This window comes from Gracilinanus agilis, chromosome 5 (assembly GCF_016433145.1).
Source record: "Gracilinanus agilis isolate LMUSP501 chromosome 5, AgileGrace, whole genome shotgun sequence".
Classification (NCBI taxonomy): domain Eukaryota; kingdom Metazoa; phylum Chordata; class Mammalia; order Didelphimorphia; family Didelphidae; genus Gracilinanus; species Gracilinanus agilis.
In genome coordinates, this window is record NC_058134.1 from 68640534 (window position 1) to 68656687 (window position 16154).

General features: G+C 37.8%; 1 protein-coding gene across 3 annotated transcripts in view; it reads left to right on the forward strand.

Annotated features, from left to right (window-relative positions):
• Positions 1–3843: 3843 nt before the first annotated feature.
• The window catches only part of RAB18 (RAB18, member RAS oncogene family), a 37228-nt gene continuing 24917 nt past the window's right edge, over positions 3844–16154 (forward strand). The window contains exons 1-2 of one of the 3 annotated variants that reach the window (XM_044678104.1): positions 3844–4145; positions 8015–8070. In XM_044678104.1, coding sequence (XP_044534039.1) covers positions 4078–4145; positions 8015–8070 — 124 coding nt within the window. In that variant the 5' untranslated portion in view covers positions 3844–4077. The remainder of the gene's footprint in view (positions 4146–8014; positions 8071–16154) is intronic. The other 2 variants (XM_044678103.1, XM_044678102.1) reach the window with 2 other exon arrangements.

The following is a 16154-nucleotide window of genomic DNA, read 5'->3' on the forward strand; positions in this document are numbered from 1 at the left end:
TATTTAAGTGACTAGAAAAGGATTCATCACCTAGTAAAAATCTGAGGCAGGACTTGAACTGAGGTTTTCCTGATTCTACATCCAGCACTTTACCCCACTATGTGACCTAGTTCTTGCATGGAAGGGGCTAACAATCAAATAATGATAATTCACCCTTTCAAAAAAATCCTCTTTTTTATTAATAGTTTATTTTTATATTACCTTCATTTCTGAATATGTTCCTCTGCCTTCACTTCCCAGGTTGATAATGCACTTCAGTATACAGGAAGGAATGTGAGTTCCAGAGTCAGACGACTTATTTTGCTACATAACACCTTTGTGTAACTTTGGAAAAGTAATTCAAACTCTCCAATCCTCAGTTCCCTCATCTACAAAATGAGAGAACTGGACTAGGTGACTTCTGAGGTCCATTCCTACTTCTGAGTCTATGATACCCAAAGGGCAGGTAGTCTAATTGCTTAGATTTTACAGATGAAATTTAGGCTGATTTATCCCAGATTATACATCTTGGAAGCGACAGAGTCAAGATTTGGGATACTGAATGTGTCTGACAAGACTGACAGCTATTCCCCACTCCTCACACCTACTCCACATCCTCCATTTCTAGCTTTTTTGATGCATATTCAGTAGCCTGGAATAGTGGAAAAATCTATTGGATCTAGAGGTTCAAATCCTGATTCCACCATGTGTCTCTCTGGTTTCCTCTGTTTACTCATCAGTAAAGTTGGGGTGCTAGACTAGAAGATCTTGGACGTCCCATCCTAAAATCCTAAATTGGCAACCATCTGTAATGCAGCACAAAGGAAGAAAGGCAGTGACATTTATTTTTCTTCTGCTCCTCCAAACACTTCTTCACTGCCTTTATCATCTTCTCTTCTTTCTTCCAGCTGCATCCAGGTTGGGACCATTTCTCCTCCATCATGATTTCTCCTCCATCATGCTTCTGTTCTCGATCTCCTCCTATCTGTTTCAGCTATCGATGACATAGTGTAGGTTTGCATCATTTACCATCTGGATGATTGCCACAGTTTATATTTGGCATTATCTTTCCCCTCAAACACACCTCGGTAACTTCCCTATTTCCATAGAGGGAATCACCATACTTCCAGGTCCATATTCTCAGCCTAAACTCCTCACTCCCCATCCCCAAGAAGAGTCAGCTGCCAAGTCTGGTCAGTTCTACTTCTATATCCTCTCTTGTGTCTGTCCTCTTTCTTCTCCCATAGACACCAATCTAGTTCAGGCCCCCGTCACTCTTTTCTTGCATTGTAAAAATCTCCTCAATGTCTTCCCTTCAAATCATCTCTCTCCTCTTCAGTCCAAATTCTACACAGTTGCCAATGATACTCTAAAGCACGTTACTCCCCTACTCAACAAACTGCAATGTTTCCTTACTACTTCTAGGATCAAATCTAAAATTCCTCTGTTTGGCACTCAAAATTCTTCATAATCTGGCCACAACTTATTTTTAGCCTTCTTATATGTTACTCCCTTTCATATTCTTTATAGTCAAGGCAAACTGGCCTTTTTTCTTTTCCTTATATCTGATCCACTAACAAAGCTTTATAGGCTGTTTCCTATGCCTGGAATATATTCCTTCCTCTCCTCTGCCCTTTAAAATCCCCATTTGCGGGGCAGCTGGGTAGCTCAGTGGAGTGAGAGTCAGGTCTAGAGACAGGAGGTCCTAGGTTCAAATCTGGCCTCAGCCACTTCCCAGCTGTGTGACCCTGGGCAAGTCACTTGACCCCCATTGCCCACCCTTACCAATCTTCCACCTATGACACAATACACCGAAGTACAAGGGTTTAAAAAAAAAATCCCCATTTGCCTTCAGAGCTGGGCTTTAAGAACTACCTCCTATATGAGACCTTTACTGATCTTCTAGTCTTCTTTTCAAATAATTTTTAATTGATTTATATGCATGTTTTCTCCTCTTATAGAATGTGTGCTTCTTGAGGTCAAGCACTGTTTCTTTTTTTTGGATTTATATTATTGTGACTAATATTTTGTTTAACGCATAGTAGAAATTTGTTGTTCAGTTGTTCCAGTCATGTCTGACTCTTCATGACTGCTTTTGGGTTTGTTTGTTTGTTTGTTTTTTTTTTTTTGGTCAAAGTCTGAAGGCAGCTTCAAGTTATTAAATCTCCTAATGTTTAAGATTTTGGGGCCACTCTGTGTTGTATAAAAATAGGCTTCCAAGACTGGAGACTCTTGCCTGCTGTTGTCTATGTGGAAGGAGACTCCTAATTAGTGGAGAGAATGATGAGCAGGAATGATGCTGGTTACTCTATCTTTTGTGAGGAACTGAGATCTGAATGGGTCCTAGACATTCTTCAAGAAGGAAATAAGGACTTTAGTTTTCAGACATGTAAGAGGAGCCGGCTCAAAATGCCCCTGATTTCGTGCTTATCTCCCTAGGGGTTTGGGGAAATTTCCTCTTCGATGAGATTCAGATTGCTCTCTTGGTTTGTGCTGAGTGAGTATCTGGTTCTCAGCTAGAGATCTCATTCACTGGTATATTTTCTGGTATTTTCTAATCTATGTTGCTTGTGTTGTTTGTGATAGTCTTTTGTATAACTTTGGTCAGGAAGGAGTCAAACGGGCATTGTAAGCTAAGAGTTAGGGACCAAGGAAGGAGCTTTTGTTTTGAACCTCTAAAAATAATTATATCCTTAAACAATAATACGTAAGGGGATGTGGATAGATATAATCCTATTCTAATTATTCCCTCTTCCCTTTTTGAGGTAGATAAGAGAAGGAACAAGCAACCGAAGTCCTTTTCTAATTTGGCTTGAGGAGAAAATCATACTCTCTTTGAAAAGGAGTGGCATGGAGTTCCAAGGTTGTCTATCTATACCACCCACTTGAGAGCCACATTTAGATAACCCATGTTTATCTTACATGGGCACATATATATATGTGTGTGTGTGTGTGTATGTTTACACATATATCCTATATGTATGAGCTTTCACATCAAATCTAGATGAAATGAAACAATATACATAATGTCTTCGAAAACTTTAAAGCTCTCTATAAATACTGGCTTATTATTGTATGTATTTTATTATTGTTGTTGTTGGAGTTGTTTTTATTATTATCACTTCTCTTACTATCTGTGTAATGCCAGACAAATCACTTAACCTTTTTTCAGCTCCATATATTTCATCTATAAAATAGTACCTGCATTAACTATCTCACTGGATTATTGAGGCTCAAATAATATAATTCACGGTACAGATTTCACAAGCCTTAACTTTTCTGTGTCTCATAGACTCCTTTGTCAGTCTGGTCATATCCTTTCTCAGAGTAATGTTTTTAAATGAATAAAATAAAATATGCAGGTTTGCAGAGAGAACTAATTGTATTAAATATATATATATACACATATGTGTATGTGTATGTATATGTGTATATGTGTGTGTATATATATATGTACATATATATAGATATATAAAAGTTCACCGTCCCCAGGTTAAGAACCTTTGTTCTACTTGCAAGTCATGATTCCTAATATATTAAGCTCCTTGGTACATTTTTATAGCTTTTCCCAGCACCTTGCATATAAAAGTAACCCGTTTTTTACAGTGATTTAAGGTTTACGAAGAACAGGTTTCTAGGTTAATTTGTTGAAAGAAAGAAAAAGGGGGCACTTTTAGACCTGGCCAAAGTTGGCATGAAACAAATGAGTATTTGCTGTCTGAGCTAGAAGACCAATTTCTTCCTCTAGGAAAGGAGGACAAAGGGGGCGGAGAGATGTCAGGCCACGGGGCTTATAGGCGGCAAAGGTCAAGGAAGGGGGGGAGAGAGAGCGAGAGAGAGTGAATGTCGCGTAGAGCCTCTTGATCTTGCGCAGGCGCAGAACTGTATCCGGGCGGGGGAGGGTAGAAGCGACTTTTGCGAGCTTCACCCGTAACCCAAATAGCCCCGGTTTAAAAAAAAAAAAAAAAAAAAAAAAAAAAAAAAAGCGGCAGCCGCCGGTGGCGACTCGCGCATGCGCAAGCCACTCCCCCTTCAGTGAAGGGGAGAGCGCCGGAGTGAGGCGGCCAGCTGGTTCGGGAGCTACTACTGGGAGCCAGGATGGATGAGGACGTACTGACCACCCTGAAGATCCTGATCATTGGGGAGAGCGGGGTGGGCAAGTCCAGGTGAGGGGGGGCGTGGGGAGCGCGACCGGCGGGTTCGTTCCTTTCCCATCTTCTTTTCCGTTCTTGTCTTGATGGGGAACGGTAAACGGCGAGGCTGATGGGAGAGTTGGCGGCCCGGGCCTGGTCTTGCCTCGGCAGCAAGGCCCCTCTCCCGATGGTTTCCCTCCCGCCGCCCCATTCCCTCCCGGGCCGGACTCAGCTGGGCTCCCCCCTGCAATCGGTGGGGGTGGGGGACCCCCAGCGCGGAGGAAAACAAGCCGAAGGCGTGGCCCGGGATGTCAGCTGGTACTCTATGCCCTTACTTTGAGGCCGGCGGGGCCCAGGCCGGAAGCCAGCCTAGGGGGGTGGGGTATGCGGACGAGAGGGGTCCTGCCCCTGCTCAGGCCGTGACCATGACCCCTCCCAGGACCCTTCCTTCCACCTTTAATCCACCCCGCTGGGCCCCAGCTCCGTTTGGCCCTGTCACTGCTTCTTTAGCCAGTCCTACCAAGCTTTCGGTAAATACGTAGCTCCCGACCTGGAAGTGTTTCTCAACTCTCCGGGTCATTTTCCCAGCCAGCTTGGTCCCACGGTTACGTGGGGGTGGGGGTGGGGAGAAGACTTTGATCCCGCCCCAGTTGGGGCGTCCTAAGCTAATTTAAGTTGCTGCCTGGCCTGAGCCTTATCTTATCCAGGGAAAGCTCCTTCAGAAGATTAGTAAAGGCCAACTGCCCCGCCTTGGTTGTTTCTTGGATTTTGGTTTTTCTGTTCCCTCATGAATAAGGCTGACTGTAGGTTGGGCTGGGGATAAGCCAAGACTTGCCTTTGGAACCACCCTCAGATGCGGGGCTATGTGGAGGTTGCAGGAATGTTGTGATGATTACAGCGGTGACTCCTGAACTGAGTTCTACTGATGAAGTCATTGTTTGGCCACTTGATCGTGACTAAGTTGTTACCTGTGGACAGCCTTGATGTTTAGACAAGATTAAAGTCTCCAGTCCTCTCTACTTGCTGAGAGAAGTGTCTCAAAACTATAGGCTGAAGTTGTTTTTGATTTTCCTTAGCAATAAGAATTGGACTGAGCCAATAAAAAGGTGATCTTTGTTTCATTTGCCTATGTGTGATATCCTGAAGCTTGTTCTATGGTTTTTCCTGAGAATTTTATAGGTTTTAAAGTATTACTAGGAGCAGTTAGGTGGCTCAGTGAATAGAGACAGGCCTGGAGATGCAAATCTGGCATCAGACTTGTCCTAGCTGTGTGACCCTGGGCAAGTCACTTAACTTTCATTGCCTAGCCCTTAATGCTCTTCTGCCTTGAAACCAGTACACAATATTGATTCCAAGATGGAAGGAAGGTAAGGGTTTTTTAAAAATAAAAAAAGTATTACATTATGACCATATATCCCCCTTTCCTTGAATGTATCCAATTTAGTGAACTGAGAAAAGTATCCCACATTCCTAGAGCAGCCAGTCTGTTGAAATTTATGGACAGGGGCAGCTAGGTGGTTCAGTGAATTGAAAGCCAAGTCTAGGAACAGGGCTATGTTCAAATCTGGCCTCAGACACTTTCAAGCTGTGGGATTTGGGGCAAGTCTCTTAACCCCCATTGCCCAGGTCTTACTACTCCTTGCCTCCAAAACATAGTATTGAATCTAAACCAAGAAAGAGAAAGTTTACAGACTATTGGATCAGTGTTGGGTTTTTCATTAAACTTAAGATAGTATATAACATTAGCTTTAGTAAGCATGCATTTTTTTCTCCATTGTCTATTATTATATCAAATTTATTAAATGTCAAAAGTTCTCATGGGAACCTTCTAACTCTAGTACTTGATTATTGTCTTTTCTTGAAACTGTATGAAGAATAAATTATTCATTGTGGTGATAGGATTCTAAAGCTGGAAAGAACTTTTGAGGCCATCTAGTCCAAATAATAAGGAAACTGAGGTCCAGGGAAGTTGTGACTTGCCTAAGGTCACATGCCATTTTCTGTATGTTAAATCAATGATGATAACTTAACATCTAGGCAGCACCAAAAGATTTATAAAACACTTAGCTCACAAAGCAGTATGATAGGTTGTAGTAGTTACAATTTACAGATGAGTGAACTAAAGCCTATAAAGGATAAAATGACTTCCCCAAGGTAATAAATGGCAGAATTGTGGTTCCAGTTCAGCTCATCTGACTTCTTATACATTTCCCTTTCCATTGCACCATTGTACCTTACTAATTTACTGTAATGGAAGCTCAGGCATTTTAAAGCAAGTCATAGCGAGACAAGTTTGTCATGAATGGCAGCCTAAACCACATTAACCAGTGATTAATTTCTGGATTCAAAGTTGAAGGCACTGAGGAACGAAGTGAAGGAGGTGGTTTCTAAGGCCCCTTCCAACTTTAAATCCTATCAGTTTTATGAGTTATTATTAGTGTGTTGAGAAATTACTGAGTGACACACAGGGTGTCTAAACCAATATCAGTCAGTAGTTCTGAGATTACTAATTTTACTTGAGGTAGTGTTGAGTGACCATTCGACCAGAGGTAAAGAAACCTAAGTGTTCTAGTCCTGGTTCTAATGAGCTATGTGATTTTGGGCAATTCATTTTAACCTTCCTGGGCCTCAATTTCCTCATCTGCCAGAAAGGTGAATTGGAACCAAGTGTTGAAAGACCTTAAAAAACAGGCTGAGTTGTTTGCATTTTGTCAAAGAGACAAAGAAAAGTCTTTTTGCTTAGTAAAGTGGAGGAATAGCTTGGTGTGGTAAAAAAGAGTTCTTGCTCTGGAGTTGGAGTATTTGAGTTCAAATCCTGCCTTTGATGCTTACTACCTGTTTGACCTCCAACAAGTCACAAAAGCTCCTTGGAACTTAGAATTTATAGCCTTTGAAATGCCTTCTAACACTAAAGCTGTGATCCTGATTATTATGGAATTTCTAGTTTATAGTTACAGTCATAGTAGTTCAGGTGAGAAGTGATCAGAGGATAATAAATTTACCTTTAGAAGAATCTTATAAATTTTCAGGCCTATTTGTACCCTTCATTTTATGGATGAGGAAACTGAGGCCTGATTGGTGCTTCATGAGAGGAAAGCAGATTTTTGCAAGATAATTTATGTAGATAGAAATTATAAGCCTTGGTAAATAATTGGGGAAGAGAAAGTCTATCATCAAGAATGATTGCAAATAAAGAAGTAGAATGTAAACTATAGCTCTACAAGCTATACTTTGATTCCTAGCAAAACTAGAATGTGTTTTTCATTATTAATTTTTTACTTATAACTCACCATTTCCTAATGCTTCCCTTCATTAATCATCTCTTATTAGTAATTCCAAATTGCTTTCCAAAATGATTAGACAAATTCAGACCTCTGCAAGCAGTGTGTTAGTGTACTTGCTTTTCTGAAGCACCTCCAACATTAACTAATCCCCTTTTTGTCATCTTTGCAAATTTTGGCAGAGGACAACTTTCCCTCAGATTTGTACAAAGAAATAAACAGGTGAAGATGTAGAGAAATTTTGAGTTGTGGTGTAAAGATTATGAAGTAAGTAAAGATGGTTGTTATAAGATTTCCCCAAAGGGGCATATTGACAACACATTTGTGCAGTTAAGGTATGCTTTTGCTCTAAGAATAGATTAGATTACTTCAGTTGAACATGAGAGTAGCCTTTCATCCTCAAACTGTTAGAATTACTTCTTTAGTTTTTTACCTATGTAACTTTTTAATATTACTGTAGTACCTCCTTTTCACTTCCCTTTCCACAGCATGCCTGATTATTATTATTAGATTAGCTGTTTTCTTTTTATATGTTGTTGCAAACTTCAGAAACCATTAATACATTTTTAATCAAACTGAAAGAAAAATGTTTCTAAATTTAATTTTTAACATCTCTTACAGCCTTCTATTGAGATTCACAGATGATACCTTTGATCCAGAGCTTGCAGCCACAATTGGTAAGCTATGTTGAAAAAAAAAATGGTAGTATTGATGAAACCTAAGACTTCATATTTGTGGCCCTCTCAAATCAAGTGGACTGACAGAAGTCCATGTGCTTTGCCAGACTAATTTTTTTAATATATAGAAGATGAAAATAAATATTTTGAGTATTGTTTGTTTAGTGAGTAGACTAATATCTTGATGCAGATGGGGGCAGAGTTCTAGTCCTGATTTTGCAGCTAACTGGGCATATGACATTAGCAAGTCAATTTTGCTGTACCTCTGTTTCCTCAGCTTGAGGGTATTGGATTACATGATCACTAAGGTCCTTCAAACTTTCAAATTCTATGACTTTCAAATGATGGAGCTCTACATAGTGTTTTGACTAAGCATTTGTTTAGTTCTGTAAATGGAGAGAACAATGTTAATTATTTGAAACATCAGGTAATTCAGAAGATATTTGTTGGGTTTGGGGATTATTGTTACATTTTTTCTTTATTATTTTTTAAGTGACTGCCTTTTAATTTGGTATGGCTAATATGAAAATTTGCTTTTTTTAAAAAAATTTTTAAAAGCACATGCTAAGAAACATCATTTGTGGATGTGTAAGGAGCGTAAACCAACTCAGAATTAAGAATTTACTGTTAGTAGTCAAAAGTTAATTCTAATTACTAAATAGACACAGTTCCATTGGACTTTTTAAGAACAATTGATCTATATTAAAAAGAGCAGTCTTTACTTGTTCAAAAGAGTTTTTTCAGTTTGTTGGGATTAAAATTCTTTGGAGATTATATATTAACTTATAATTATTTATTAAATAGTGAAAGCAGGTTGGAAAGAGAAAAAGCACATAATCAATGGCCAGTTTGCTGCTCACCTGTCTCAGTTCACTAGCAAAGAGAGTGTACTACTGTGCCTCCTTCGATCCCTAATATAACCCCTTTGTCACTTTTTCTGGGTCTCCTTGGTTAGACAAAGTTGACCTCAGTTTAGGTCAGAGGCCAGGCTTCTAGACACCAGGATCATGTGGGACAAGATGCAAACCAGGGAGCCAGAGGCTTCTCCTTATACAAATAAGCCTCAGCCCTCAGGTTCCCAACCTAAATCAAAGGGTAGGGGTGAGATTTTTGAATCTTTCCTGTTAGCAAGGAAAAAGGGGTGCAAATGGATTTTCAAAGTTTTCCTTTTAGAAAGAAAAGAGTACACATGTTCATGTCACACAAATATTTAGTAGATTACAGAAAGGCACTGTATAAAAAAATAACATTTAGATCTTTGGCAAGATGTGAGACCTTACATAGTTTGGCAAGAAATAAAGCTACGACATGCATGATTTATTGCCATGATAGGTCCCAGGTCTTGAACTGAAAACAAAGGTATTCTTACAACCATTAGTTCTCATATTGCTGTTATAACTATTTGAACATTGATAGGACTATAAATAGTATGTTTTTGCACAGATATTTAAAAATTTTTTAAATCATAGAATATCTTAATTACTTCCACTCTCATTTGACAGCTGAAAAATGACAGCATTTACAAAATAATGAAGTACTTAGTAAACAGTGCTATAAACTTTAATTAATTAATTTAATTAATCATAATATATTTTATTTTATTAAACTTCTGAATATAATAATACATTTTTTTATCACATTATCATGTTTTGTTTTTTTTAAAACCTTTACCTTCTGTTTTAATATCAATTCTAACAAAGAAGAGTGATAAGGGCTTGACAATCAGGAGACTTAAGGCTTGGGACTCTATGCAGTGTGCTACCTAATCTGATCCTGATCCTCTCCCCTTCCTCCTCCTCCCCACCCCCTAATAGTTTTTGAGTTTAAACATCTATCTCACTTTACTTTGAATTTTCCCTAGAAAGCTGACACATTTCAACCAAAAGCTAAACATCATGTCCACTATGCATATTGAATTATTTAGATCCTTTTCCTACTGCTATTCTTTTTTTCCCTGTTCTTTAGGCAAGCCAGTTGACTTATAGGAATCTGGTATCTAGATTTTAAGCCACTCTAAGGTCCCTGCTAGGTGGTGTGGTGGATAAGAGTGTTGAACTGAGCTACCTCCTCAGACACTTATTAACACAACCAACTTTACAGGTTTGTTATGAGAATCAAGTGAGATAATATACATAAAATGCTTTGCATACATTAAAATGTTGTCTAAATGTTAGCTATTATTGTCAAGAATAGAGATCAACTCTTTCTGCTTCTAACTCATGGTGCATAATACAGTATTTGTTTTTCTTTGGTGTATACTTGTGATTTCAGTGGTGTAGCAGCTGTGTGGCAACTTTATAGTTATAGTCATGGAATTGCCTGACCATTGAAAGGTTAAAGGATTTATCCATGGACCTAAAGTCAGAATGTGCCAGAGACAAGACTTGTAACCAAGTCTTTCTCAGCTCCAAGGCTGTAGTGAATCCACTACATAGCTCTCTTCTCACAAAACTAATCGGTATATAACAAAAACTTAATTTGAAATGTCCTCACTGTAAAGTGTCATTTAATGATTGTTACTCACCCTTCGACAGAGATATTTTGAGTATTACTCTATTTTCATATTCTGAAGTAACCCCTTCAAACATGGTCTTGGGATAAAAATTATTTTGATAATTAATAGCATTCTATTTAAGTTACAGGATGGTATAGGTAACACCTTGGAGCTGAGAAAGCTTGAGCTTAGGTCCTTCCTCAAACTTATTATCTCTGTAACCTCTGACAAGTCACTTAACTTTTCTACGGCAATTCTAACAGTCATTTACTGGCACTTCTGAACTACAATTGTTGATTGGCATTATTGTATGGAATTTGTATTAACCAAACCAGTGAAATCATATTTGTGTTGTCTTTTTTACCCAACAAACTTATCCTGTTCTCGACAAACATTCTAATTTGCATTTCAGTTTCTTTTTATTCTCGATCAATATCTTTTTTTTTTTATTGATTAAGAAAATTTTTCCATAGTTACATGATTCATGTTCATTCTCTCCCCTCCTCCCATCCCCTCCCATAGCCAAACGTGCAATTCTACTGGGTTTTATGTGAGTCATTGATGAACACCTATTTCCATATTATTGATATTTGCATTAGGGTGGTTGTTTAGAGTCTACATCCCCAATCATATCCGCAACAACCCATGTGATCAAGCAGTTGTTTTTCTTCTCTGTTTCTGCTCCCACAGTTCTTTGGATGTGGATAGTGTTTCTTTCTCATAAGTCCCTCAGAAATGTTCTGGATCATTGCATTGCTGCTAGTGGAGAAGTCCATTACATTCGATTTTACCACAGTGTATCTGTCTCTGTGTATAAGGTTCTCCTGGTTCTGTTCTTTTCACTCTTCATCCATTCCTGGAGGTCTTTCCAGTTCACATGGAATTCCTTCATTTCTTTATTCCTTTGAGCACAATAGTATTTTGTCACCAACAGATACTACAATTTATTTAGCCATTCCACAATCGAAGGGCATCTCCTCATTTTCCAATTTTTTTGCCACCACAAAGAACGTGGTTATAAATATTTTTGTACAAGTCTTTTTCCTCATTGTCTCTTTGGGGTATAAACCCAGCAGTGGTATGGCTGGATCAAAGAGCAGGCATTCTTTTAAAGCCCTTTGGACATAGTTCCAAATTGCCTTCCAGAATGGTTGGATCAATTCACAATTTTACTAGCAATGCATTAATGTCACTATTTTACCACACTGATCAGTATCTTAAGTGAGATACAATTCATAAAATATTATGTTAAATAATATTATGTTAAATAAACAGAGGTAGTTCCACTTAATAGTATTTTTATTGCATTGATGGTTAGTAGTCTTTTTTTCATCTATGGGAATAGGCTTTGAAATTGATCTTTGACAGCTAGAGAGATCAAACTGCTGTTTGGGCTAGATAAAATAAACACAGCAGATATGTAAACTTGGGGAGAAAATTGTATGCTTATAGTTACATATCTGTTCATATCCCAAAACCCTTTCTGGGTTTAAATCAATCTGCTGATTTGAATTTCAATAAAAATCAGCTAATAAGTGGTGCATTCCCAAGAACTTTCATAGATGAAACTGACAAGATGTTTAAAAAAAAAAGAACATTTTGTCAATCTTTCTATAGTCTTAATTTTGTTAACTCGACAAGCATTTATTAAGTTTGCCAGCTATATGTTAGGAACTTTACCAGGCAACAAGGATGCCAAGCCCAAAATGAAACATTTCCTATTTCAGGGGTCTTTATTTTGGGAGTTAGCGATGAGGCAGCAAACTGCATATATGTAGACAAATATAAAATATTTACAAAGCATTTTTTAGAAGAGGGCATTAGCAATGAGGGCAATTTGTATAGGCTTCTGGTATGAGTAGCACTTTCACCAATCTTTGAAAGAGCTTAGGATTTCTAAAAAGAGGTGAGGAGGGAAATGGTTTGGGGAATGAAAGGCATCAGATGGGAGTTGGAGAGTTCTGTATAGGAAACAGCAAGCCAGGCTGGTTTGGCTGGAAGACAATTAATGGTCTATGAGCCTGGAAAGGCAGGTAGGAGTCCAAATTGTGAAGGTCTTTAAAAAACAAACAAAGGAAGCTTAATATGAATCCTAGAGACAAAAAGGAACCACTGAGAACTCCTTGAGCAATGGGAAAACATGGTCAGATCTGTGTTTTAGGAATATCATTTTGGCAAATCGAGTGGAGAGGGGGACAAATGAAGCTAGGAGACCAGTTAGGACGCTATTCAAATAGCCTTGTCCACGTGAGAGGTTATGAGAACCTGAACTAGATAGTAACTGCTCTAGTAGGGGAAAAGGGACTGAGCTTTATTGTATAAATACAATTAACAATAATTGGCAAGTGATTTGATAGGAAGGAAGGAAGGAAGAAAGAGTCCATGGCTCCAAGGTTGGAGTCTGTGTGTTAGTTGGTACATCAAGAATGAAGCAAGGAAGAAGGAAGTTTTGAGAAGAGGAGATAATGAGTTCTGTATTAGACATATTGAATTTGAGATGCCTGTACTTTTAGTTTAAGATAAAACAGTTGTGATGAAGGACTGGAATTCCCAAGTGACCCACAAACAAATCTGAAAAACATCCTCATGGTGGTGAAAAATATGACATGCTTCACAAAATAGAATATCAACAGTGACAGTAGAATGATCACATTTGAACCGATAATAGTTGTTCTCATATGTGTTGTAAAGAAGTTAAAATGACATTTAAGAGTTAAAGGGCTAGATGAAGTAATTAGTTTGAGGAATTAGCTTGAGGCAACAATTTTAAAAACATTGAGGAGTTTTTTTAGGCAGTGAAAGATACCAAAAAAAAATAGGGATGATTTACTTCAAGAAGCACCAAAATGATTTTCTAAAGTGCAGGTTTGACCACGTCATCTCTTCTGTTCAGGAAACTGTTGTTCAGTCATGTCTTCATGACTCCATTTGGCATTTTCTTGACAATAATACTGGAGTAGCTTGCCATTTCCTTCTCCAGCTCATTTTATAGATGAGGAAGCTGAGGTGAACAGGGTTAAGTGACTTGCTCAGTATCATATAGCTAGGAAGTGAAGACAGATTTAAACTCTGGAAAATGAGTCTTCCTGATGCCAAGCTCTAGCACTCTATCTACTTTGCCACCCAGCTGCCCTCTCAGTAAACTATGGATTTCTTATTATCTCTACCGTCATAGAGAAATCATAGAAATTACTCTGTTTTCCATTTAAAGCTCTTTATAGTCTGGCTAGTCTTTTTTTCTTACACATTTCTTTACTATGTAGTCTATAGACTAGCCATACTAACAACCAACTTGCTCTGCACAAGAGAACACTCCATCTTTTACCCTCATGGTTTTTTTATTGGCTGGTCACCTGTGTCTGGAATGCTCTTCTCCTTTACCTCAGCCTCTTGGAATCCTAGGTTTCTTTTAAAACTCAACTCAAGCTATCTTTCTTATGAAACCTTTTCTGATCTTCTAGCTGTTGGTACCCTTTTCTCCTCACTCCTTGCTTTCATTTAGCTTATATTACTATACTTAGATATATATGTTTCTTCCTGTTAGAATGTAAACTCCTTGAAGGAAGGAACTGCTTCACATCTGTTATTTAGCATTTGGTACTGTGTCTGGCATGTTGCTGCCGTCTTGTTAATTGATTGGTTTAGAGAATATCAGTAACCATCTATCCATAGGGTAATCTTTTCATCTTTGTGAAGTGTGACATCTTTGAGAATGTGACATGCATTGAAAAAGGAGTCTTTGATGAAGATATGAGATGAGAATAGATATGCTTCTCAAGAAAAGTACTTTGAAAAATGTTTATATTCATACTTTTTCTAGTTATTTCCTGAAAAAGACCCCTTTCAACTGCTCTCCAGATTCAACCTTCCCCTGTAACAAAGAAATACCTAATATTATGATCAGATCTGAAAAATGTATGCAACATATTCTTAGTAGTATCTGCTGGGAGAAAGGAAGTATGTTCAATTATCTGTTTCCTAGACAATAGCTATTGTTTCAGTTATTTACCTTTCTTTAAACAATGTTTGTATTTACATGATTATAATCATTGTATGTATCCTTTTGGTTTTGCTTATTTGACTGCATTGATCATTTCATAAATATCTTCCCTTGTCTGAATCTGTCATTTCTTATTGCATACTAATATTTGATTATATCATAGTTCTTTCATTCACAAACCAAATGCTGGTCATTCAAGTCAGCAAAATCTTTTGGTATATACTGAACCTTTGTTTTTGTCTTTGAATTTCTTTGTGTGGGATTGTTGATTCAAAGGTTATGGATGATTTATGACTTTCTTACCTAATTTCTAATTGATGTCTAGAAGGGTCAGACTGCTTAATTTCCCCCCAATAGTGTATCCATGTGTCTGTCTTCTCAAAGCCCCTCCAACATTTACTTTTCTAATGTTTTTAAATTGTCGTGATGTGAGGGGTTTGAAACCTGTTTCCTCTAATTAACGATTTGGAGAACATATTAATATAATTGTTTTGTTTTCTGGTTTTTTTTTAGTAATACTTATCAGTAAGTATTCTCAGTATATTTTCACCTCTACCACCATTCCTACTGTTTTACTAATCTTTTGTCTGCTTTTTCCTGCTTCTTGCAGATATGTCTCTTCATCTTTAAAAAAACAAAACATAGTGAAATAATCTAACTTCATTCATAAGTTATCATCTTAAGCCATTCCTGGCTAGTCTTCATGGTTAATGTCTAAACTTAATATTTCTATCTTCTCTCACTCAGTTCTAGCTTCCATTCTTCTCATTAAGTTGCAACTATTTCCCCCTGAAATTATCATCGATCTCTTAATAGTGAAACCTAATGTCCTTTTTTCAGTTTCCATCCTTCTTGATCATCTGCATTTTGTGTGTGATATTGCTGATTAACCTTCTTTCCTGGATATTCTCTTGTTCCTACTTCTTTTCCTACCTCCATTATAAATCATTACTTCATCCTGGTCATACTTACTATAACTAGTTCCCCCAAAACCCACAGTCCTCTTCTCTCTCTATTGTTATCATGAACTTGAGCAGTCTGATGATGCCTATGGATCTCTTCTCAGTGTTTCTTAAATGCATAAAATAAAATACATAAGACTACAAAAAAACCCAAATATACAAAAATTCATCCTAGAATCAGGAAAATTGTGTCATGTTTGAACTAGTGGCAGATCTAATAAAGTAATTTTGAAAGTAGTGGTTCCCAAACTTTTTTGGCCTACCTCCCCCTTTCCAGAAAAAATATTACTTAGCACTCCCTGTCATATACTATCACCGCCCCCTTACAGTTATTTACCTCCCCCAAATGCACCTGTGGCCATCACCGCTCCCCTGGATCGCTGCAGCACCCACCAGGGCACGGTGGCGCCCATTTTGGGAATCACTGGTATAAATGATAATTGTAATGTAACTTGAAAATGTGATTTCTACTAGCCACAGAGTCAAAGTATTTCCACTAATATCACTGTGGTTTGTTGCCTATATTCATAATTGGAGGAACCTGTTAATTTTCAGTTAGTGAGGATAAAGATCTAATTTCTTTAATTATCTTTAAATATCTTTTCACATAATCCTCTGAAATCTATCC